This window comes from Fukomys damarensis, unplaced genomic scaffold (genome assembly GCF_012274545.1).
Source record: "Fukomys damarensis isolate Sample0158 unplaced genomic scaffold, DMR_v1.0_HiC HiC_scaffold_24, whole genome shotgun sequence".
In the NCBI taxonomy this organism is placed as follows: domain Eukaryota; kingdom Metazoa; phylum Chordata; class Mammalia; order Rodentia; family Bathyergidae; genus Fukomys; species Fukomys damarensis.
The window spans coordinates 4,541,432-4,565,001 of record NW_022900936.1 but is presented as its reverse complement, the minus strand read 5'-3'; the positions used below and the strand labels follow the sequence as shown (position 1 = coordinate 4,565,001).

The 23,570-nt window shown below is 46.0% G+C and overlaps 1 protein-coding gene across 3 annotated transcripts in view; it reads left to right on the top strand.

The window, feature by feature from the left end:
* The window catches only part of Igsf5 (immunoglobulin superfamily member 5), a 38,343-nt gene that overhangs the window by 5,190 nt on the left and 9,583 nt on the right, over positions 1-23,570 (top strand). Inside the window, exons 3-6 of one of the 3 annotated variants that reach the window (XM_010636526.2) lie at positions 1,609-1,926; positions 8,842-9,141; positions 16,591-16,731; positions 21,642-21,666. In XM_010636526.2, the coding sequence (XP_010634828.1) occupies positions 1,609-1,926; positions 8,842-9,141; positions 16,591-16,731; positions 21,642-21,666 (784 nt within the window). The remainder of the gene's footprint in view (positions 1-1,608; positions 1,927-8,841; positions 9,142-16,590; positions 16,732-21,641; positions 21,667-23,570) is intronic. The other 2 variants (XM_010636527.2, XM_010636528.3) reach the window with 2 other exon arrangements.

Below are 23,570 nucleotides of genomic sequence, written 5' to 3'. Positions count from 1 at the left end.
AGGGAGGGTTCTAGCATGGGTTGCAAGTACTAGGCTCAGGGGAATTTGGTTTCTTCTTTTACTTTAAAGTTGGAGTCAGGGTCCAGGAGTTTCCACTGGGTACAGCCCCCTCTCACCTGCTCTGGGTCCTTGCTGGCAAGTGCAGCCTGAGATGCCTGGCCTTGGGGTGAACTGATCGCACCACTTCACCCACGGCCAGAAGCTTTTCCAGTTTCCCATTTGCCCTCCCCCACCAGGCCCAGGTGTGGGGACTAGGGCTCAGCTTGCCAGTCTCTCCTAGGGTGTAGAGCTATGCCTTTTCTCTCTCTTCTTAAAATTAATTCAGACTCAGAAAGGGCCAGGTTGACTGTCTGGGGCTCCCCGATGAGTCACCTGGACTTTCCTTCTTGAGAATTTTGTTTCTATACTTGAGGACCAAAGGGATTCTGGATCAGAGAGATGCACCCCAGCCAGGGATGGAATCCAATCAGAGTTGTGGTTTTGAGAGGCACACTTTCTCTCTTCTTTTTCTGTCACACTCTGGGATAAAACCAAGATGAGTGTGATCGTGTTCACTCAGACAGTGGGTCAGCTCAGTGCATTCAGCTCTGTCCTTAGCTGTGCCTCTTCTGAGCCAGGGCCTCCATTTGGCGTCCTCGGGGTGGTTCTGTGTGCAGCGGGCCCTGTTCTGGACGCATGCGTACTGTTGCTCTGCTTCCGGTTCCTGGGGAGGCAGTTCCGGTTTGCAGTGCATTCTGGGTGTTTGCCAGCCTGCCTTTCCACAGGCACCTCGGCAATGAGATTGCTTTAGAACTTCATTACACTTCCTTATTCAAGGGCAGAAGGAACGTGGGGAGCTGCCCTTTTTTCAGACCCCCGCCCCCCCGCCAGTGCATATGGTGGGCCCCCTGGTTGCCCCCACAGGGAACACACATCATCAACAGGTAATAAGAATGTCTGGACTAATGAGGAAGGTATGGACGAAAGGAAACCGAGGTCTGTGGTATTCCTGGGGTCTTCTGAGAGACATCAGGGAGTAACGAGCGTGGAATTCACAGTTTGAGATGTCTGAGTTTGGGTCCCAGTTCCACCACTGTTTCTGTGACATCGCTGGTTCATTCTAGAGGCCCTGAGGGAGGATCTGTTCACTCCTTTCTCAGCTTCTGGTGGTTACTCACAGTCCCTGCCACCCACCTCTCTGCCTGCATCTCCACATGGTGCTCCTCTCTTAATACTTCTGTATTGCAGCTCTCTCACTAGGATTGGACTTTGGGTCCACCCTAAATCCAGGTTGATTTCATTTTGAAGTCCTTAGCTAATCACCTCTGCCAAAACTCTACTTCTGAAAGTCAGCTTCTGGAGACCTGGTGGACATAAACTTATGGGAAACAATGTTCAACCGGTACAGCCCAGCTAAGGGAGGCAGTGGAAGGGAGGGTGTGACAGTGGCCTGCTGTCTACTGGCAGCTTTTAGACTCCTGGGGGAGCCCTGATATTAGGACCACCAAGCCGTGGAGTCTGCACTATGCCAAAGACACCCAGGTGGTAGTGGCTGGTAAATGGAGTTGAACTACACAGCTGATGTATGTAGATTAATATTTACCCTGTGAAAAACTGGTTGCCTTCTAGCTTTTGGATCCAGCTATCAAATCCTAGAAGGGCCCCAGAATGCAACAGTCCTGAAGGGCTCGGAGGCTCGCTTCAACTGCACCGTGTCCTCAGGCTGGAAGCTCATCATGTGGGCTCTCAAAGGCACAGTGGTCCTGAGCATCACACCCCGGGAGCCCATCATCACCAACGACCGCTTCACCTCTGCCAGTTATGACCTGGATGGGAACTTCATCTCCGAGATGGTCATCCACGACGTGCAGCCCAGCGACTCGGGGCCCGTGAGATGCAGCCTCCAGAACAGCGACCTGGCCGGATCCGCTTTCCTCTCCGTCCAAGGTTCGTACGCGGAAGGCTCCAGAGCACAGAATGGAGTCTGGTGGCGAAGGGTCAGCGGGCTGGAGGGGACCTTGCGAAGTGCGTGCCGACTGTGACAGCACACGTGTCCTGCCTTCAGTCAGGGTTACGCTTACGGCGCCTCCGAACGGGCAGATGTTTTACTGTTCGTCACCTCCACGCTCTGACTCCTTCTTTTCTTTCTTCCTCTTTTCCCTCCCTCTCCTGTCTTCATGTGCACGCCAGCTGCTGTTTGCAATATATTTAGACTCACTCTGTACAGCATTCATTGTTTGTGTCTAACCTCCCTCCCTTACTCCCTTTCTTCCTTCTTTTCTTCTTCTTTCCCTTTGTACTTTTATTTCTTCTTTACCTTTTTTTCCCTTAAGACTTTTAAAGATGAGCCTGGTGTGATGGCGCACGCCTGTAATCCCAGCACTCAGGAGGCTGAGGCAGGAGGATTTCTGTGAGTCTGAGACCAGCCTGGGCTACATAGTGAGCTGCAGGTCGGTCTCAACTGCATAGTGAGAGGGCCTGGGGATTTAGCTCAGTGGTTCTGCTGCCTGCCTCACAAGCATAAGGTCCTGAGTTCTGTTCCCAATATCAAAAAAAAAAACAAAAAACAAAACCAAAACACACACACACACAAACCCCACAAAAAACCAAAAACAACTATACAGTGAGAGCTTGTCTCAAAAACAAAAACAAAAAACACACCTTTAAAGATGGTTTTTATCAACCCTCTCCCATCTAATCCATTTCAACACTTCCTAGCTTTCTGAAAATATACCCTGGGGTTCTTCTGGTCCAGTTGAAGTCACTTGCCTCTGATTTGGATTACTGGCCCTGCTCTAGTCTTTTATATGCTTGACTGTATTTCTTTGTATACATTATTTGTCACCTTTGAAGCTGCTTTAACCTTTTTTTTCCTCTTCTTTGCTGAAGTTCCCCCAAACTCTTTCTCCTTTCCTCACTATAGTGGTTATTATAGTCGGTGATTTGTTATAACCAAATATACCAGGTCTTTGAGAGAAAAGAAAAATGGTAAACAAAATCTACAATGAATGTTTTTTATTCTTAGATCCCTATGAAAGTATTTCTTACAGAAAAACCACACTATATCTTTGAAAATTTTCTTATATTTGTTTACATACCTTGAAGAAATTCTCGAAGATTCTGTCTACATATTAGTTACTGTCAGATCAGATTTGACACCATTCTGTGGAAAGACATATCCATTTCTAGCTGCATTTCAAAATAATTTTAGTTAAATTGGTGGCCTTTTCTTCTTGTATCTTTAATTTTGTGTGGTTTAATGAGGGGCACAATGATATTTTCTAAATGAGTGATTTTGTGAGGCTGCCCAGGGCCATTGCCCAGGTGTGCATGGCCGGTTGCTCGTGATGAGCTCTTGGGGTATGAGGGAAAGAATACAGGACGAGAAATCAAAGACACGAATTCCAGTTTTGCTGTCACCAGCTATTTTCTAGCAACATTCCCTTAGTGGCTCAATTTCTTCATCTTTAAAACAGGATAAAGCTTCCCTGGCCCCCTCACAGGCTCGCTGTGGGACCAGATGGAAAAACGACTGAGGTTTTTTTCATTTGAAGACTCCAAAGTCTTGTCCCATGAAGCTTAGCGCACATAAAGTGAGGAGCCAGACTGGCCCCGTGCTTGGCTGTGCACACGTGGGATCCCGGCTGCCTGGGCTCAGGTTCTGGCTTTACCATCCACAAACGGTGTGACCGTGGGCACAGAGCTTAACGGCTTTGTGCTTAGTTCCCTCATCACAGGGCTGTTGTGGCATCAAATGTGCAGGTCTGTGGAAAGCCTTTTAGGGCCTGCCAGGTTCATAGTCATTATCTTGTGATCATTTGCTAGTTCTTGTGTCTCTAAAAAAGGCATTCACGTGGAATGCGGAGGAAGGTTCTCCTGGTCTCCGGAACCTAATGAGGAGAAGAGTAGATATTGCAAGTTGCCAAGTGACACAGGGGCAGCGCAGATGTTGGCAGGTGCCAGGGCAGGGAGATGGGCCCAGGTCCCGGGAGGGAAGGCGGTGACTGTCAGCCGGCCTCAGGACGCCGCCATAGAGAAGGTGGCATCTGTGATGAACCTCACGGTTTTGCGGAATGGGGAGCGGGAGGAGGTGGGCGTGGACCAGCGGCACAGCGTGAAAGCACAGCTTACTGTTGCTGGACTCGTGGCACAGCGGATCCCCAAGTCCGTGGGGCTCTGTATCACCTCTCCCCAAAGCCACGCGTCTGCACATCCGTCTGAGCACCTCACGTGCATTTTCATGTGTTGCTAATTCCTGTCGTTTGGGGCTTTAATACAGATGGAGAAACAAGAGTCTGTGGGTCAGAGCCCCTCGTTCCCTTGGGGAAGGGACCCACAGAGCTGTCCCAGGACCTTGTCAGCTCCCCCGATTCTGTTGATCTGAATGGCTTTGTCGTTAGATGAACCAGTGCTTTCTTTCGCTCCCTGATGTACAGTTCTCCACATTTTTAAAATTGATTTCTTCTCCCTTCCTTCCTTTCCCCAGTCTCCCCCTCTTGTTCCCCGTCCCATGTGAACGTTTTCTATTTCCCAATATCTGTTACACATTTTAGTTCTTATTTATCCTTTCTGTTTCTCACACCAGCAAACGACGCAATATTTAACTATAAGTGTCTGATTTATTTCACTTAAGATTAAGGTCTCAAGGTGCATCCTTTTGCTACAGTTGTCACAAGCTTATCCTTCTTTATGGCAGAGTAGTGCTCCACTGCGTACTTTTTAAAAACCCACATCTTCTTTATCCATTCATAGGTTGATGGGCATTTGGACTGTTTCCAAGATTTGGCCATGACATACACACTGTGCTGCTACAACCGTGGGTGTACGTACGTCACTGTGCTATGATGCTTTTAACTCTTTTGGGAAGATACCAAGAAGGGTAATAATAGCTGGGTCAAATGGAACCTATAGCTTTAGTTGTTTGAGGAATCTCCACACTGATTTGCACAGTGGTTGTACCAGTCTAGACTCCCACCAACAGTGGAGCAGGGTTCCTTTTCCCCACAGCCCACCAGCATTTGCTATTGGTTGATTTCTTGATAGCAGCCTTTCTTTCTGGGGTGAGGTGGAATCTCAGTGTTGTTTTAATGTGCATCTCGCGAATGACCACTGATGCCGAACATTTTTTTGTATACTTATTTTCCTTTCATACTTTTTCATCTGAGAAGTTCATTTCAGATGCTCATTTTTAGGTTCGGTCTTTAAATTTGGGAGGTCTGCTTTTTTTGGTTCTTTATATGTTCTAGATATTAATCCTTTGAGGAACAGCTGGCAAAAAATTTTTTGAACTCTGTGGGTTCTCTCTTCCCTCTGTTAGTGGTTTCACTTGCTGTGCAAGTGCTTTTTAATAAGGTGAGATCCCCGTTGTTGATTCTTTGTGATATTTCTATGTGATCGGGGTTTTGCTCACAAAATCTCTGTCTATACCAGTATCTTCAACAGTTGTACCTGTTCTCTCTTCCAGCAAAGTTAATGTTTCTGCTTTAAAATTTAGATCTTCCATTCATTTCAATTTCAGTTTAGTGCATGGGTGAAAGATATGGATCTAGTTTGAATCTTCAGTATGAGGAAGTCCAGTTTTTCCAGCACCATTTATGAAAGAGGCTATCTTCCTTCTAGTGAGGGTGTTTATCTCCTTTGTCAAAGATAAGGTGGTTGAGTGTGTTTGGAGTTGTTTCTGTATCATGTAATCTGTTCCGCTGATCCTAAGGTCTATTTATTTTGCTTGTGGACTTTTTTTTTTTTTTTGCTAGTACCATGTTGTTTGGGTTTTTTAAATTATTAACTTTATTGGTACATTTTAGGTATACAATATAATGACATTCTTCATTGGGAATTTGCACCTTCATGTAATCTGTCTGGGTAATACCATGTTTTTAATCACAGTAGCTTTGTAGTATCATTTCAAGTCAGGGGATTGTGATGCCCCCTGCCTTGCCTTTGTTGCTCAGAATCGCTTTTGCTACTCTAGGTCCTTCTGATTCCAAGTGAATTTTAGGATTGCTTTCTCTAATGTTGTGATATATACTATTGGTATTTTAATTGTAATTGCATTTAATCTGTATAATAATTTTAGAACAATGGCCATTTTCAATATATTGGTTCTTCCCATCCAAGAACAAGGGATATCTTTCCATTTTCTGATATCTTCTTCAATCTCCTTTTTCAGGATAGTGTAACTTTCAATGTAAAAATCTTCTACTTCTTTTGTGAGATTGATTCTTAGGTATTTCATTTTGTGGCATGCTATTGTTAAAGGCATTGTTTCCCTAATTTCTCTCTTAGGGAGTTTGCTATTTGTGTACAGAAATGCTATTGATTTTTGAGTGTTGACTTTGTACCCAGCTATGCCCCTGAGTTTGGTTATTAAATCTAGAAGTCTTTTGGTGAATCATTTTTAAACAGAGTATATGTCATGCTTCTGGAAAACCTCTGTGAAAATCAGCAGGGAAAAGTTGAATCCCAAGTATATGAAGAAGAAAAAGACAGATTCAAGTTGCTATGTGGACCTGCTGTTGTCCAGTCTACCAGTTAATCCCAGCCAAATTCAAGACCTTTTGTGTTTTGAGGGTCACAAGAACCTGAGTCCAAGGACTTCTATTACTGTCTAAAGACATGCCATTTCTCACAGTCTGTCATCTTACATCCCCTCTCCATCAAACAAGACAAAACAATGGACAACAAAAGAACAAGCACAAGGCCTTTTAGAACAAGGGGACAAATCCTTTCCACGTTCATTGTTGCATTTACAACCACCCTTGAATTAGCAAAGATGTCTGACGAAGAATGTTCTGGAAGGGAGTGATTGGAAGCCTAACATTTTAGAGTAAAGCAATCTAGCAGAGCTGATCTAGTTCCATATGGTCTGCCCCCTGCTCACTGAATGACCCCGGGTCCTTCCCAGCCGGTCTGTGAAGATACAGCTGCTTTTATCTTGCCAAGATGGCAGTTGCCCTTTTCACTTTATTCTCACCAGTGCACAGAAGAGCTTTCCCACTGTACCCTGGAGTGTCTACACCCACCCCGCTCGGGACCAGCATTTCCCCAGTGATTGAACCATAGCAACAAAGCATGGAACGTAGGAGACCCAAAGTGCCAGGCAGAGTAGTGGATTTTAGTGTAAGACAGGATGAAACTTCCTTGATCTAGTTTCAGGTTCCACGATCCAAGTGACCTTTGAGAAACCACTACTTAAGAAAAAGAGGAAAGAAAGAAACCACTACTTTGTTGAGTTTTGATACGGTGTTGAAGCCTAGCCACCGTTTATCCAAAGGACTATTAAATATTCTTCACTGCGCCACTGTTCCTGTGTGGAATCAGTTTCTTTGTACCCTTCGCACAAAGCCATCTGTTGCAAGAAACAGATATGAGGGCCGCCAGGGATTTAGCTCAGTGGTTCCTTTGCCTGCTTTGCAAGCGTAAGGTCCAAAGTTCCATTCTGGGGGTGGGGGTGGGGAGAAACAGATATGACAACCAAGGGAGACATCATAGGGTCGTTGCACACATATGAAATGCTGTCACTCTTCATTTTTCTTGGCTTTAAAATATATAATTTTTTAAATGAGAATATGTTGTCTACACTAACATGTAATAGGTCATTACTTTTAGATAAATACTTAAAAATAAATACTTCATTGCAATTTAAGATGTAGTGTTAAGAGAAACAGCTATGTAAATGAAAAGTCTTTGGAGTCTTCAGTAATTTTAAAAAGCATAAAAGATACTGAAACCAGAATGTTTGAGAAACAGTGATCAAGCAAATTCTTTCACTGATAGGCGCAAAACAGAGAATTCCAAAGTTCCAGTTCTTGCCCAGGGTGGTGACAACTTGGTGGCAGTGTCAGGACTGAGAAGAGTTTTTGATCCCTACTGCAGTGTTCCTCACGCTGTATTTTACAGCTGGAAGTTTTAGTGTGTGTTGGTTTGAACATTTCAGTGCCTATACATTTCTCTAAGGCTGTGTCTTTACCAGAGCCCACCCTCAGGTTATTTTTAGCAAAATCAAGCAAAGTAATAATATGCAAATAATATGGACTATTCTTAAAAGGCATGGCATTCGGATTCTTAACACACATCATTTATCTGAGTAAATTATTCTCATACATGATTGGGTTCGCTATTTCTGCAATTATATTTCATTTGATTTTGGTGTTATTTATAAATCGAAACACATTTTACAGACAGTGTTGAAACAGTTCTGTTTAAATAATTTGTGACTTCAAAAATAAATAAAGTAAACCACACACCCAAACTGCAGGAGAGAGTTCTCCCCAGGACACTCTGGGATATGTTCTCCTTACTTTGAAAGGAGTATGAAGGCCGAGCACGGTGGCGCACATCTGTAATCCTAGCACTCGGGAGGCTGAGGCAGGAGGATCGCTGTGAGTTCGAGACCAGCCTGGGCTACATAGTGAATTTCACGTCAGCCTCAACTACATGGTGAGACCCTGTCTCAAAAAACTGAAAAAGAAAAAACGAAAGGGGTATGAAGATTGTTGCCCCTTTTTCTTTTGTTCCCAGGGCAGCTCAACATTTCTGTGGCTCTGTTTCAGTGACTGTGCAGCCTCCCGTGGCACATGCATGTGCCTTTTCTTTCCCTTTATTTATTACCGCTGGTTCCTGAGTTTTATGTATTCATTGTCTCTGTAATAAGATATTTTCTTAAGAGCAATCGCATCTTCTTCTGAGAGCCAGGTCTAAAAAAGACACAGATAAAACCCAAGTTGAGGATCTCTGGGACAGACACAGCCTTTTGGGGTTGGGAAGAAAGTCTCGTGTGAATTGAAGCAAAAGCTGAAAACAAAAGTCGTAGAACCTGGATTCCCTGTCAGCTCTCGGTCATTTCTCTCTTCTCTCCTTTAGTTGTGGGCTCCTTGCACATCCTCGGTGACAGTCTGGTAGTTACTGAGGATGAACCTTGTAATATCACTTGCCAAGCGCTGGGCTGGACCCCGGCCCCGGATATGACCTGGGAGCTCGGTGTCCCCGCGAGCCATTCCAGCTACTCCTCCTTTCTGGAGCCTGGCGACCTTCCACGTGCGGTGAGCGTCCTGGCTCTCACGCCGCAGGGCGACGGGACGCTGACTTGTGTGGCCAAGCTGAAGGGTCTGCAGGCCAGCAAGTCCGTAACTGTAAACCTTACTGTGGTTCAGCCTCCACCAGGTAAGTGAAGCCCCTCTGCTTAGTCCTTGGTCCATTTGTTATTTTGAGACAGAATCTTGCTAAGTGGCTGGGTTACCTAGACTTGGCTTGAACTCTTGATCCCCTCCCTCAGCCTGTCACAGTTCTGGGATTACAGATGTGTATGTGCTTCCATGCCCAGATGTTTCATTTTTTTACCCAGAAAATCCACAATGCAAGGTCTCTATATTGTTTAACTTGACTAAGGGGCATAATTTTGAAGTTTAGATCCTCTGGGAGGATCTACTTTGTGGTGTACTAAACGCCCCAGCTGCTTCCTCTGAAGCACTCTGCAGAGCTGTGATCTCCGTATTTACTAGGACAGTGGGTATGAGATGGGGTGGGTGGGTGTGGTCAGGCCTGATGATTTACTTTTGTAAAGAAATTTTGCAAAAGAAGCGAGGCGTGGAGGCGTGTCATGCTTTAATCAAGGGCTTAGGTCTGGATGGGAAGATGGAGCCTAGAAGCTAAGAGATTTTCTCTTGAACCAAGCTTTTCCTGTTATGAAATGACCACTACTGAAGCTCTTTTGAAGTTCAGAACAAAGCTATACACAAAGCAAAGTAATAATAATAGTAAATAGCACTTACCAAGTACCAGGCCCTGTGTTACGCACTTCTGAAATAGTAAGCAGATTAACCCGCACAGCACCCAGGAGGGGCCCTGTTACCAGGAGGCAACTCAAAGGGGCAATACTGCCTGGACTCACCCACGTCTGTGGAGACAGTGGACGGCGGGTCTGCTCCCTGCTCCATGCCACTGCCCACGTGTGAGCAGGTGCTTGGAGAGGGGCTGCTGTAGCCCAGGACCACAGACCAGGGCTGGAATGACAGAAATGCACTGTCCCGCAGCTCTGGAGCCTGGCAAGTCTGAGGTCCAGGGGCCGGCAGGGCGAGTTCCTCCTGCTGTGGAGGATGAGGGGGAATCTGTTCCTGGCCGCTCCCCTCGTTTCTGGCAGTTGCTGGCAATCTGTGCTACTCCTTGGCGCTAGCAGCATCACCTGTCCTCTGCCTCCGTCTCCACGTGGCGTGGTCCCTGTGTGTGTGTCCAGACTTCCCTTGTGTCCTAAGCACTACAGTCGTATTGAATCAGAGGCCACCTACTCCAGTATGGCCTCGTCTTGGCTTCTAGCTGCAGTGATTCTGCTTCCAAAGAAGGTCGCAGTCTGAGGTATTGGGGATCAGGACTTCAGCATGTGAGCGTTTTAGGGGTATGGTTCAGCTCATAACAGGGTGTCTCTGTGAACCCACAGAAAGCTGTTCTGAGTTTAACCTATGTAAACACCCATGATCCTGCACTTTGCACTGTATAGATTGATCCCCAATCCAGCATATGCTTGCTCCCTTGGTTTACAGCCCTGATATTGACTCCAGCTCAGATCTGCCCAGAGACCAGGCGGACAACAGAAAGAATCACATGAGTGAATACATGCAGCGGGTGAAAGATGGAGTGGTGGGGCTGGGGAGAGCCAGCATGTCACATTTTCTCCACTGGAGCAACTGACCCCAGCTCCAGCTGACCTTTGCTGAGGGAATGTGGACCCAGCACTGTTATCTCCCCGAGTTTTCCATGATCAGGTAGAAATCTGGAATTTTATGTGAACTTACCTAACTTTTGAATATTGGCAGATAATTAAAATGTTTTATAACTCTGTAGACCAAACTACAAAGAAGACAGAATGGGTCTGGAACTGCCAAACCCCACTATAGTCTCTGCTATAAAACAGGCCCACACTTAGCCATTTTTAGGTTTGTGGGAACAGGTAAATGTCACTGCAGAGTCAAAATTGATCTCCAAGAGAAAGAATCCACAACCCTCCCCCAAATTCCAAGGAGTCAGAGTCAAGTACAAGGATCTCTACCCTTCCTGCTCATCTAGAGAGCTCTGGGAGGCCCTTGCTGTCGAGTTTTGAGGAGCAGTCAACACCCAGGGCAGCAGTCACCTCTTCTGCTTACTTCCTGAGAACACGTTCCAGTGTCTGGGCCGGAAGTGACCTGTGGGATGGCTGCCCCAGGGTGCTCAAAGCTGGTTCTGGTCAAAGTCAGTGTTTTGGGGGTAGGCACTGTTTTCATGCTGTGCTGTTTTGAGTCCAAGTCAAGGCTAATTTATCCTGTCATGCTTAATTCAAAGAAATCTAGCTCATTCCCTGCCAAGCTTGTATATAAAGATGAAGCTAGAATGCAGGCCTAGCCTATGTATCTTTCTCCAGCTTTTTTCTGGACAATTTAAAGCCTTACACATCTGCAAGCACAGTATAGTGAATACCCTGTGTCTTCACCTATGTGCACTAAACATTCACATCCCATCACACTTGTCTCTCTCTCTCTCTCTTTCCCTCAGCTTTTATCCCTGGATAATTTGAGAGCTAGTTAGAGGCCTTATGACACTTCACCCCTAAATACCCGAGCCTGCACATCATAAGCACAAGGCCATTCTAGCACAGAACCGTAATATGGTGGGCAATCAGGAAATTTAATATCCACATGATACTGTACAGCCCATATCCAGGTTTTCCCATTTTCCCTAATAATGTCTGTTACAGCTGCCGCCCCCCTCCCCATCCAGCATTGCCTTTGGCTGCCAGGTCTTGGCCTTTAAATTCCAAAGGCTCTCTGTCCTTTTTGTCCCTCCTGATCTAAACAAGTTTGAAGGGCCCAGCCCATACCTGCAGGATGTAGTGATTTCCGTGAGAAATGCATTTCCGTGACAGGTGGCGATTTGGGGCCACAGAAGGGCGGTGGGGTGAGTGCTGGGCTTCTGCTCTGTACTATGACGTGACCCTGGGATTGTCACTGACGTTGGGGGCTCTTGTTTTCTCACCTGTGTAATGGGCAGGAGAACAGAGCAGTGCTCTCTCCTCACTGTGTGCCAGAGCCTGCAAAGGACCCAGAATGCAGACCCCGAGGCTCAGCTCCTTCCTTAAATCGCTGAGTGAATTGATCTTCTCAGAACTTGGGAATTTCAATTTTTTAAAAAGTCTTCAAATTACTGGTTTGGGGGCAACAGGTTCAAAAATGTTTGGAAGGCTCACCTTCCAACCTGGCCTCATCTGGTGCTACTATCCACGCAGACCCAGGCACCGGACAGCTCACTCACTAGCTGAGTGACTTCCAGTAAACTGCTTAACCTGAGCCTCAGTTTTAGCCTCTAAGAAACTCATGTAATAATAGTGCCTGCTTTGCAGAGCTGTTGTGTGTGGAGGAAGAAAGCAGGTTGAAATACACGAAGTGCTTAGGGCTATCTCTGCACAGAGCCCACAGGACAGGGGCGTAAACAGCTCCCACTGTATTTCATTGATTCTGAAGCCTCCTGTACCCCTTTTTGCACAGGAACAAGCTTCGCACACACCAGTGGTGACATTTGTGCTAATGCAGTTGGTTTCAAGGGGTCCCATGCACCCTGTGCAACCGCTCCTGTCTTCAAGAGCACCTGGAAATCTTGTTCTCCTTTGCGTCCCAGCTGGAGGAGAACAGTCTCAGGCTGAGGTTAGAGCACACAGTGCAGACAGGAACTCCTCACCGGGAGGGCAGGGGGCGGAGGAAGAACACAGTGTGACCTTGGTGATGGCCTTCCTTAGTCACAGTCCTGCATCCCCACCCTCCTGAAGACAGATTGGTTTCATGTAAGACCAGAAGGTAACTGTGCCCCAGAGTCAGTCCACGTCGGACCCGAAGCGTGGCGGAGTGCGGGGGCAGATGGGGGGGGACCTGGGCTTTCCTGTGTGAAGCGCCCTGGGGTCGACGTGGCACTCGGCCCTGCTGTGCAATCTGCCCGGTGGAAGGATGGGGCTATGGAGGATGTCATTCCTGTATTTCATTTTCTGTTCACCATTATATATTTTGGGGGTTATTTTATTTTTGTTTTTGCTTTGTACCGGAGATTGAACTCAGGACCTTGTGCTTGTGAGGCAGGCGGTGGCACCACTGAGCTGTACCCGTGGTCCCACCATCATATATTTTGGATTTATCAATATATGCTATTATTTATTGTTTTCAATCCACCATAAATGCACTCATTTAAAAAATAGTCTTATGTGAAGCAAAAATATCCATGGTATACACACACACACACACACAAATACATACATACACACACACACAAATACATACATACACACACACACACACACATATATATATATATATATATGCATGATGCATGTGTGACATGTATGCCCATACTATATGATAAATTAGCTGGATGTGGTGGTGTCTGTCTGTAATCAGCCTCCTGGGAGGCTGAAGCAGGAGGATCACAGTCTTATGCATAACCCAGGCAACTCACTGACTTACCTCCCCAGATTAGAGGCAGACTGAAGCTTCAGGCTGTCCTGGTGTGAAACTGGAAGGTTGGACTGTCGGTGCAGTGCGGACAAAACAGATGGGAAGCCAAAAGAGCAGGCAACATGGCTCCTGGTGCCAGCTGCCACTTCCATCAGAGGCCAGCGGGCTGTTAGGTGAGGACAGTTGTCAGTGCTGACATCGGTGGCTGCAGTAAGGAAGGGGGGAGTGGGAATGCCACGGTGTAGCTCCTTCCCTCCCAGGACTCAGTCACTGGCCTGCTGGGCCAAGGCAAGGCCGTGAGTCCCGACTGGGGGACAGAGGCTGGAGCACGGGGAAGGAAAGGCCACTGGCAGGGAGTGTGAGTCAGTTAACGAGGTTGCCGTCAGGCTCCACGAGCCGTCAAGCCTGGCCCCACCTCCTGGGCCAGGCCGGCTCCCTTACTGTGAAAACGTGTAGTATCTGCCAACTTCGGCCCGTGCGAGCCCGGCAGAGTGGACGCGGGGTGACCCTGCCATCCCGACACACGCCTCGTGCTGCACAGTCCCCTTTCACTGTCACACACATCTCCTGCATCTGCCCAGCCGGGTAGAGCGAGAGTTGCTGGGGCGATCTGGAGGCCAGAGGTACCAAGGAAGCTGAGCAGGGCCTCGAGAGGGGCTGGTTCCTCGACAGGAAGCCTACAGCGCCTCTCAGTTCCAAGGCCCTCACACAGTTGTCTCGTTCCAGCTCCAGGTCGGCCTGGGTGCAGTTCTGGATTTATTTAATGATCGCATCTGTGGGAGAGGACCCTACACTTGGGGGCCTTTGCTTGGGAAGTGTGTTCCCGCTGCACACTGGACATTCTCCGGCCACCTGCACTCCAGTCACTTGGGGCGCAGTTCTGGACCCCTCCACTTTGCATTCCTGGAGATGGGCTTTGAATTCGCTTGTGCCACAAACTTTCCAGGGGATGCTCCAGATTCTGCTGGCTGTGGAGCAACAAGGCAGGCTTGCTTTCTAGAAAAAAAACAGCCTGGCTGTGTCCCCTTCTGGGCCTGGAGGTGCACAGTGGGAAGGATGTAATTCTGTCTCCTCTGTCTTAGCACTTCCCTTTTCTGTAGGACACAATACTCAGCACCCACAACTTAAAGGAGGGGAGGTTTATTTTGACTCACATTTTCCATCCATGGTCTGCTGGCTCCAAGGCACAAATAATTTGGTAGAAGAGACTCCCGCGGAGGACAGCTGCTCACATCAGGCTGGTCAGGAAGCAGAGAAAGAAAGGAGCTAGGGAGGGAGATGCACCCTTCGAGGCCACACCCCCAGGGACCCACCTCCAGCCAGGCTCCGCCTCCTAACAGCGGGTCAGCAACTGAACTCATCAAAGATGAATACAGCACCCCCAGATCCAATCACCTGCTAGAAACCCCGCCTCTGAACACATAAGGTCTTTGGGAGACGCCCCAGATCTAAATCATAACGGTCTTCCCATCACGTTTTCTGAGGAATCCCTCTTCCTGTCTATCCCAGCTCATCTCAGGAAGGCGGTGAGTGAGGTGGAGGTAACACTACTGCTCCAGGCATCTTAGTATGGTGAGGGAGGTGAGTTCTAGGCCTGGCTTAGCTGTAGCTCACTGATGGTGTATGGACTTCTCTAGGTAAAGGCAGAAGGGAACGCAGCTTCTCAGTGAGTCCGTCATTCCACCCACCCACTCATCCGTCCACCCACCCACCCTCCCACCTACCTATCCATCCATCTATCCATCCATCCACCCACCCACGCACCCACCCATCATACCTAACATGCTCCCAGGCATAAATGAGCATCTTGAACCATTCCTTCTACTGATTCTGAGCATTTAACCTTGACTTAGGAAGAGATAGCTACATTCGAAAAGTCCATTTCAAGGAAATCTCTAAGAAGGGGCATGCATCCAAGGTGACCTTTCAGCAGTAACCTCTGGTTCTGAAGCTCTGGGTGACCCTTGTATTCAGAGTAAACTTGTGTTCCTTCATAGGAGGTCTATTGTTTTAATATTTTCTAATGATTAGAATCCAGTAAAATAGCAGACATTAATATTGAGATGTCACCTGTGCATTGAGAGTTGAGTGGCAGACTTTAGTTAAATAGGAGTTCATGGGTTAAGCAGCTCACCTTATATGCTGTGACTTGGCTTCTATACGGTTGAGAAGGGAAAAATGAAATACAGGCGAGTGATCTTGTGGGAGTCACTCATGTGGTTCCCACAAGTCAATGGCTGGGCTGAGCTGTCCAGTAGGACTCTCTGTGGTGGTAGAAATGTCTGCTGTGGTGATTGAACACTTGAAATGTGGACAGCACGGCCTAGGCATTGAATACTTAATTGCACATTCTTTTAATTAATTTAAGTTTGAATTTAGATAACCACACACAATCAGTATTGGAGAGCTCTAAGACATGCAGCAAAAAAAAATCAAAAGGGCTTTTTCTTCTCTAGTTCCTTTCTTCCCACTTCCCTTAATTTCCTCCCTGCTGTGCCTCACCTCGCCTTCTTCTTCTCCCAACTCCACCACTACCACATAAAACAAGAAAGTAAAGCAGACACTAAAGAGGGTGGTTCCTGAAGAGTTACGGAAGCAACTAGTGCATGAGAAATAAATTCTGTGGTGGAATAGGAATGGGATTACTGTGAAAAGCTATGCTCCCAAATTCCTTGAGAAGTGACCTTTCCTCATTGTGTCCGGATTTCCTTTGGGCTCTGGAATCCCAAAGGATATGAAAGTGGAAAACAGAAGCAAGTATCATTCTCCAGTTTTGTTCAGCAGCAGCTAATAGTTATTTCTTGACTGAACAAAGGTTATCTCAGCACAATAGGCACTTCTCCAACCCTAGGAAGTTGGTATCATGGCCCAACTTTATCTACCTCTCAGGAATGTTGGTGGCAGTAACTGATTACTGCTTGTATTGAGTTGCTAAGCAATTATATATTGGCAGCAATAAATATTCTGATGGAAGTTATTGTAGAGTATTTAATTAACACACCAAAGGGAAGTTGGCCTATGGCTCCTAACTGTGGCAGGCTGAATAGTTATATTATTGGAAAACAAATGCAATTTAAAGTGGTAGAAGCCATGATCCTAGATGGTGCAAATATCACTAAAATATTTTTTTCTCCTTTTAACCTTATAGACAGTATTGATAAGCCAAGTACTTCATTGCCTACCTGGGCCATAGTTCTACTTGCAGTATCACTTTCATTGCTTTTGATCCTGATCATTGTTCTGATTATAATATTCTGCTGCTGTTGTGTCTCCGAGAAAGAGAAAAAAGGTAATTTTTCCATGTAAATTTATGTGTGGTTGTGAACTCTGGGTACAAGCAGTTGAAGTCATCAACTCTTTCAAAAGATATCGCCTCACACCTGTTAGAATGACTGTTATCAAAAAGACAGAAGACAGGTGTTGACAAGGGGTGTGAAGAAAAGGGAACTCTTGTACACTGGGCTAGGAACGTAAATATGTACAGCCATTTTGGAAAAACACTGTGGAGGCTTTAAAAATTTAAAAAAGTACTAGCATGTGACCCAGTGATCCACTCCTGGGTATATATCCAAAGAAAATGAAACCAGCAAGTCAAAGAGACATCTGGACTCCCGTGTCCCTGGCAGCGTTACTCGCAATAGCTAACGAGTAGAAACAATCCAAGTGGCCATCAACTGGTGAATGGGTAAAGAAAGTTTGAGATATCTGTACACAGATGGAATAGTGTGCAGCCTTCAAGAGTGCGGAAACTGTCAACTGAGACACCACATGAGGTAAAATACGCCAGCCACAGAAAGACAGGAGTGGCATGGTCTCACCCACATGTGGAGTCCATAAAAGTTGAACTTACTGCAACTCAGTGGAGTGGTGGTGGTCAGGGGTGGATTGGAGGAGCTGGGGAGGTGTGGGTCGAAAAATGAGCTTAGGCAGGGTGAATAAATCAGCTCTGGAGATTCACTGTACCCCGATGAGTGCAGTCACAAGGCAGTGTGCAGTTCAAGTTGTTCAACATTCTCACCATAAAAAGTAATTAAATACGGGAAGGGCTGCCCGTGTTAGATGGGTTTAATAATTTCACCACACATACATGTATTGAAACACTGTGTAATTTTTATTTGGAAGTTATACCTTTCTAAAGCTGGGGATATAACAGCAAGGACAAAACAAAACCGAAAACAAAGGAGGAGATATTGGCTTTCCACGTATTTGCAAACAGCTGCAGACAAATTCATGGAGAAGGGGGAAGGCTGCCTGAGGGAGGGAGCTGTCCCCTTGGGTCTGTTGCATCCTTGCCAGGCAGTGAGACCTTCTTACTTTAGAGAAGGTGGCGAGGTGGCATCTTTCTCACCAAAGATGCTGATTACTTGGTTTGTGTGTTTCTTTGCAAGGATGAGTGACTATTGTAAAGTGTCATTTAAATGCAGTTTTTTTTTTCTAGAATCATAACCACTCAAGCACATCAGAAGGTTGTTTCTGTCCTGTGGAGTTCTAAGTTGCCTTTTGCAAGTGAATGTTCATCTAGTGGCAGAAAGAAAAATACGTTTTTCTGTTCGTAAAAAAAAAAAAAAAGAGTACAACTGAAGTTAATAAAATCAAACTTCCTTTGAGCAGGGTCTCCTGAACACACCCGACTGTGTGGGACCCCTTTCTTGGGGTCAGGATCAAGAGTGGGCTGGTCACGGAGTGTGGCAGTCATGACTTCAGAGCCAAGTTTGCAGACTTTCTAAGTGCTGGATGCACGTCTGCCTTTATCTTGCTCTCTTCTACTCCTATTTGAGTATTTTCTGCGGTTCATTATTTTTCTTAAGAGTGGAGGTTGGACGTTTGAGTATGTCAGGTGGCTTGCATTTTTAACTTATTAGCTGAACTGCCATCCAGTGAAGAGGGTGATGGTCTGGCCTTACCTCCTCCGTGGATTTGGTTTGGCCTTGGGGGATTAGTTCTGTGGTACAGCTTTATTCTTTGGGACGTGAAAGTCAAAAACTAGCCAACTCCCATTGACCTAGATTAGCTGGGAGTTTGCTTTCACCTGGGAATTAACCCTGCATGCCACAGACGGGTTACTCAAATGAAGCGCACTGGGTTTTAGGTGAAAGCGATAGAAATAACTTCAGTTTGAACTGAGAAGTGAGTGGATTGTGGGTGGTTATTTTCAACATCAGCTCTTGGGGAACAGTTGGAGATGTCTGGTTCCCTGGACGTTCTGCTGCCCTGAGGCTTTGGTCTGCTCTATCCTGGCCTTGAAGGAGGTTACTTGATGGCTGTTGTCCCACACAGGTAGTCACAGGATGATTTTCAGATTTCTAATCCACAACATGGGACAAATTATTATCCTATAGATCGGTTGTGAGAATTAAATGAATTCACATATTTAAAATTTCTGTGATCTATACTCAAATTTACGTTTTAACTTTGAGATGAAGAGCCCATAGAAAGGCTAGCTGTACTCTTGCCTTTGTTTGAAACAGGTCCAGGCCAGAGCTTGAACGTGGAGGGATCTGCCGTGCATGACCTATTTAGAATGCCCGCCCCGCACCACCAGGTGTGACCCACGGTGGAAAGTACACGGAGCCTTAACATAAATGCAAAGACCCATAGAGCTCTGGATTTTCCCATGATTATTTCAGTGCTTAGAAATATGAAGCATATTTGTTTCAAAAAATATTTTCTGCTGCTCTCCTAGTTCCTGGAGAATTCTTCATGTGCCCACTGGTTAATCGAGGAGTGGGCACATGGCTGAGGGTACTACTCGGCCAGGCTTGGGGACCTTGGGGTGGCAGTGGGCAGAGGGAGGGACTTAATGGAGGGAGGTTAACTTTGGCTCGTGGTTTCAGAGATCTCAGTCCATGGTGGGCTGGCTCCATTATTTTGCACCTCAGGTCAGGCAGAACATTTGGCGGAAGGTTGTGGGAAAGGGAAGTTTCTCAGCTCATGCCAACAAGGAAGAAGAGAGAAAAGGACCCCAGAAGGAGGGACCATATCTGGTCCCCAAGGTCTTGCCTTATGACCCACCCTCTTCAACTAGGCCCCACCTGTTTCTGTCACCGCCCAGTAATGCCACTGAATTATGATCTTATCAATGCATTAATCCACTGATGAAGTTAGAGCCTTTGTGATCCAGTCTCCTTTCGAAAGGGAACCAAGTCCTTTGAACAGGACTTTAGAGGGCACTTTAGAGGGACCTTTTATTACTTTTTTTCATTGAGTTTATTGGTACTTTTTAGGTATACAGTATGGTTACATTCATCATTGGGATCTTCTACCTTTACATGACAGGCCTTGGTTCTCATTTTTTCCTCAATACCCTTGCCCTCCCTTCATCCCCTCCACCCTTCCCTATTTACAAAGACTTTGTTTCCATTTTTTCCTTTTCTCATATGTTTTCTTTTCCCTGATTTCCTTTCCCCTACCCTTCCCACTTCCCCTACACCTTTTTAGCCTTTTTCTTCCTATTTCACATTATCAATTATACAATTTGAATTTTATTTACACTTTTAGTTTTTCATACCAGAGAAACTATTTGGTATTTACACATGTGTGTCTATTTATTTCACTTAAGAGTATGGCCTCAATATGCATCCATTTTCCTACAAATGACTCTAGTTTCTCATTCTTTATGACTGAGTAGTACTCCATTTTATAGAAAAACCACATCTTCTTTATCCAGTCCCCATTTGATGGCCAATTGGGTTGTTTCCAAGTTTTAGCTATTACAAACTGTACTACTATACACATGGGTGAGCGTATATCACTGTGGTATGATTCTTTTAATTGTTTTCAAAAGATACCCAGCAGAGGGATAGCTGGGTCAAATGGGGCCTCTAATCCTAGCTCTTTGAGGTATCTCCATATTGACTTCCCCAGTGGTTGCACCAGTCTGCACTCCCACCAACAATGGAGAAGGGTTCCTTTCTCCCCACAGCCCTGATAGCATTTGTTATTGATTTGTTGATAGCAGCCATTCTTTCTGGAGTGAGGTGGAATCTCAGTGTTGTTTTCTTCTGCATCTCTCAAATGACCAGTGATGTGGAACATTTTTTCATATATTTATTTGCTGCTTTTACTTCTTTGTCTGAAAATGTCTGTTCATTTGAGATGCCAATTTTTGAATCGGGTCTTTGTATTTGGGCACCTGATTTTTTGAGTTCTTTATATATTCTAGACAATAGTCCTTTGTCTGAAGAACAGCTGGTAAAATTTTCTTCCCACATTGTAGGTTGTCTCTTAGCTCTGTTGGTGGTTTATGTTGCAGTGCAGAAGCTTTTTAATAAGATGAGATCCCTGTTGTTGATTCTTTCTGCTACTTCCCATGTTACTGAGGATTTGTTCATAAAGTCTTTTCCTATGCCAATGTCTTTCAGAGTTCTACCTAACTTATCTTCCACAAGTTTAGTGTTTCTGTTTTAATATTTAGATCTTTAATCCACTTGGATTTTAGTTTAGTGCCTGATGAAAGATAAGGGTCTTGTTTTAATCTTTGGCAGGTTGAGATCCAGTTTTTCCAACAGTTTATTGAAGAGGCCATCTTTCCTCCACTGAGGATAGTTGGCTCCTTTGTCAAAGATGAGGTGGCTGTAGGGGGACCTTTTAAATCTAAACCATCATGTGGCAATTTACCTGTTACAACAACCTGTTACTACCCATCTTCAAATTCTAGACTCCTAGTCCGAGACTCCACTGATTAGAAACATTAGTAATTTCACGATAGATCTTTTGCGGGGAGGGGATCATATAGTACAACTTCAGGAAGCGATACTATTGGCATATAGGAAATCGAATGAAAATGTATCTTAGCCTTAAAGAAATAGGGTAATGCTAATGCAGTAGCATTTAGTCTCTTCAAATACATTGACCCCAATACCTACCACTTGTGGCAAGTAAATGAGGCCACACTGTGTACAGTTCTGGCAGGTACCAGCCCACAGCGAGACCTGAGTGAATGGCAGCCGTAACTGGTGGCACCCAGCACCTCTCCACCAGTGGGGTCTTGATAGCCTTCTAACCAAGTTCAGTAAGTACTAAGTACTTAGTACTTACTGGGTGCCCATCATCTTTCAAGTCCTGGCTGCTTGAAAGTACACACAGAGTCGCATACACTAGTGGGAGGTTTCTTACAAACAGGGAGTCAGTGAGATGTCATTTTTAGAATCGGTATCCTGATTTTTCTAATAGAATTTTGTTCTCTCTTTCTTTTTCCAGAATCTAGCTATCAAAATGAAATAAGGTAAGTTCGAAGTGACACCACTTTTTGAAGAGCAAACCACCAACATATCTGTGCGTGTTACTGTAGGGTTTTAGGGTTTCTGTTACTCAGAATGAAGCCCTGAAGATGCACAACTGCGGAGAAAACTCGGGTGCAGTTCACAGACTCACAGGGTGGCACTAACTGTAGGAGGACGTAGGGAGGTGAGGCTCTGTGCTGGCCTCTCTGGTCCCTCAGGGGATCCAGTTTTCTTAATGTCTGCTCCTCGCAGTTCATTCCGCCAGAGGGGACCGTGCCCTGTGAATGTCCTGCTTTGTGTCCAGGCTGGGGCTGGAGACACTGGCCCCAGAAGTTTTGCTGGGGCTTTGAGGACACAGAGAGCAGCGAGCTGAGTCTGAGAGACGCCCGTAAGGCACATGGCGCTGTTCAGGCAGGTTAGGGTTAGGTGGAGTCTGCTGCCTGTCCTACCTCGGGGAGGGCAGGGCTGAGGCCTCCTGCTGTCCTCTCCATCCAGCAGTTGCTGTGGGCACTTTGAAGGCCATGAGTCAGGGCTTAGAGCACCACAGGGTAACCCGTGTAATGCCTGCTGTACCTCCAGTCACAGGTGTGTAAGGGGCGGTGTTGGTTGCCTTGGGTGTTCCAGCAGCCACGTCTATCTGTGTGCTTTTCTAAATGCTGAAGTTCGACACCACCTTCGGGCTGCATGCAGTACCGTGGCCAAATGTGTAAGCAACAAGTGACAAAATACGAGGATCTCAGAGAGGCGGCCATGTTCTCAGGATCACCCAGAAGCCCCCGGGGCCGGCTCAGGGACAGGCAGGGGAGGGAAGCCCATGCAGGTGTGTGTCTGGCATTTCTCCTGATGGTGGCCACCAGCAGGCCCACAGTCACAGTTTGGATTCTTTGGTTCACCATTGTTGATGGTGCCAGTATCTGTTTCTGTCCTGTGTGTGTGTGAGTGTGTGTGTGTCTCAAGGTATTTCAAAGCTAAGTAAAGCATTTAAGTGAAGGCATTTAAGGTAACAGGTTGAGAGTGACAGCAACCTATACTGTTAGTATAGTGATGACGGTAGCCACGGTGACAGCTCATTCACTGTACATTGAGGCCTTGCTCTGTAGAGGCGTTTAATCTTACTTCATTCTTATCACCATTTTATAAGGCCGTTTTGCTGGACATTTAGCTCAGCCATTTGGTGGCCTGCCTCGCAAGCGCAAGGACCTGAGTTCAATCCCTGGTACCAAAAAAAAAAATTAAATACATAAATAAATAAATAAATAAATAAAAGGCTGTTTCTCCAGGTTGGACTTGAAAACACTGAGATGCAGGGAGGATAAATTCTTCCTTGGGTCGGGGATTTAGCTCAGTGGTGCTGGCGCCTACCTGGGAAGCACAAGGTCCTCAGTTCGATCCAGAAAACTGGAAGAAAAAAAAAACACACAGCATTTTCCTGTGGACAGTGAGGGTCAGAATGTGACCAGCAGCCCTGTTGCAGGGCAGGGGCCCCTTGTCAGTGCACAGGTTCAGCACCAGATCCCGTGTCCGTGCCTGGGGGAGATGGGGCGGCTCACGGGCTGACCATGGGCCCCCACTTTTCCCTTCCTGTGCATCCCCAGCGCTGACACCAGCCAGCACAGACATTGTTTGCATTAATAGCTTATGTGCTTCTCTTATCGAGTTGGTGCATGTTTATTATAGAAAAAATTAAACACAAAAATAGGAAGTAGGACTAAAATCGTCCAGTTTTACTGTCCAGAAGCGATGACTAAAGTATGTATGTAGTACTTAAATGTATGTGTGTTCATGGATTTACGCAGAGGCAGGCACGCATAGGTAGGCATTTAGTAAAATTTGGACTGTAATATAATTTTATAGCTTGCTCTTTTTCATTCTACACCTTTTTTTTTTTTTTTTTTTTTTTTTTTTT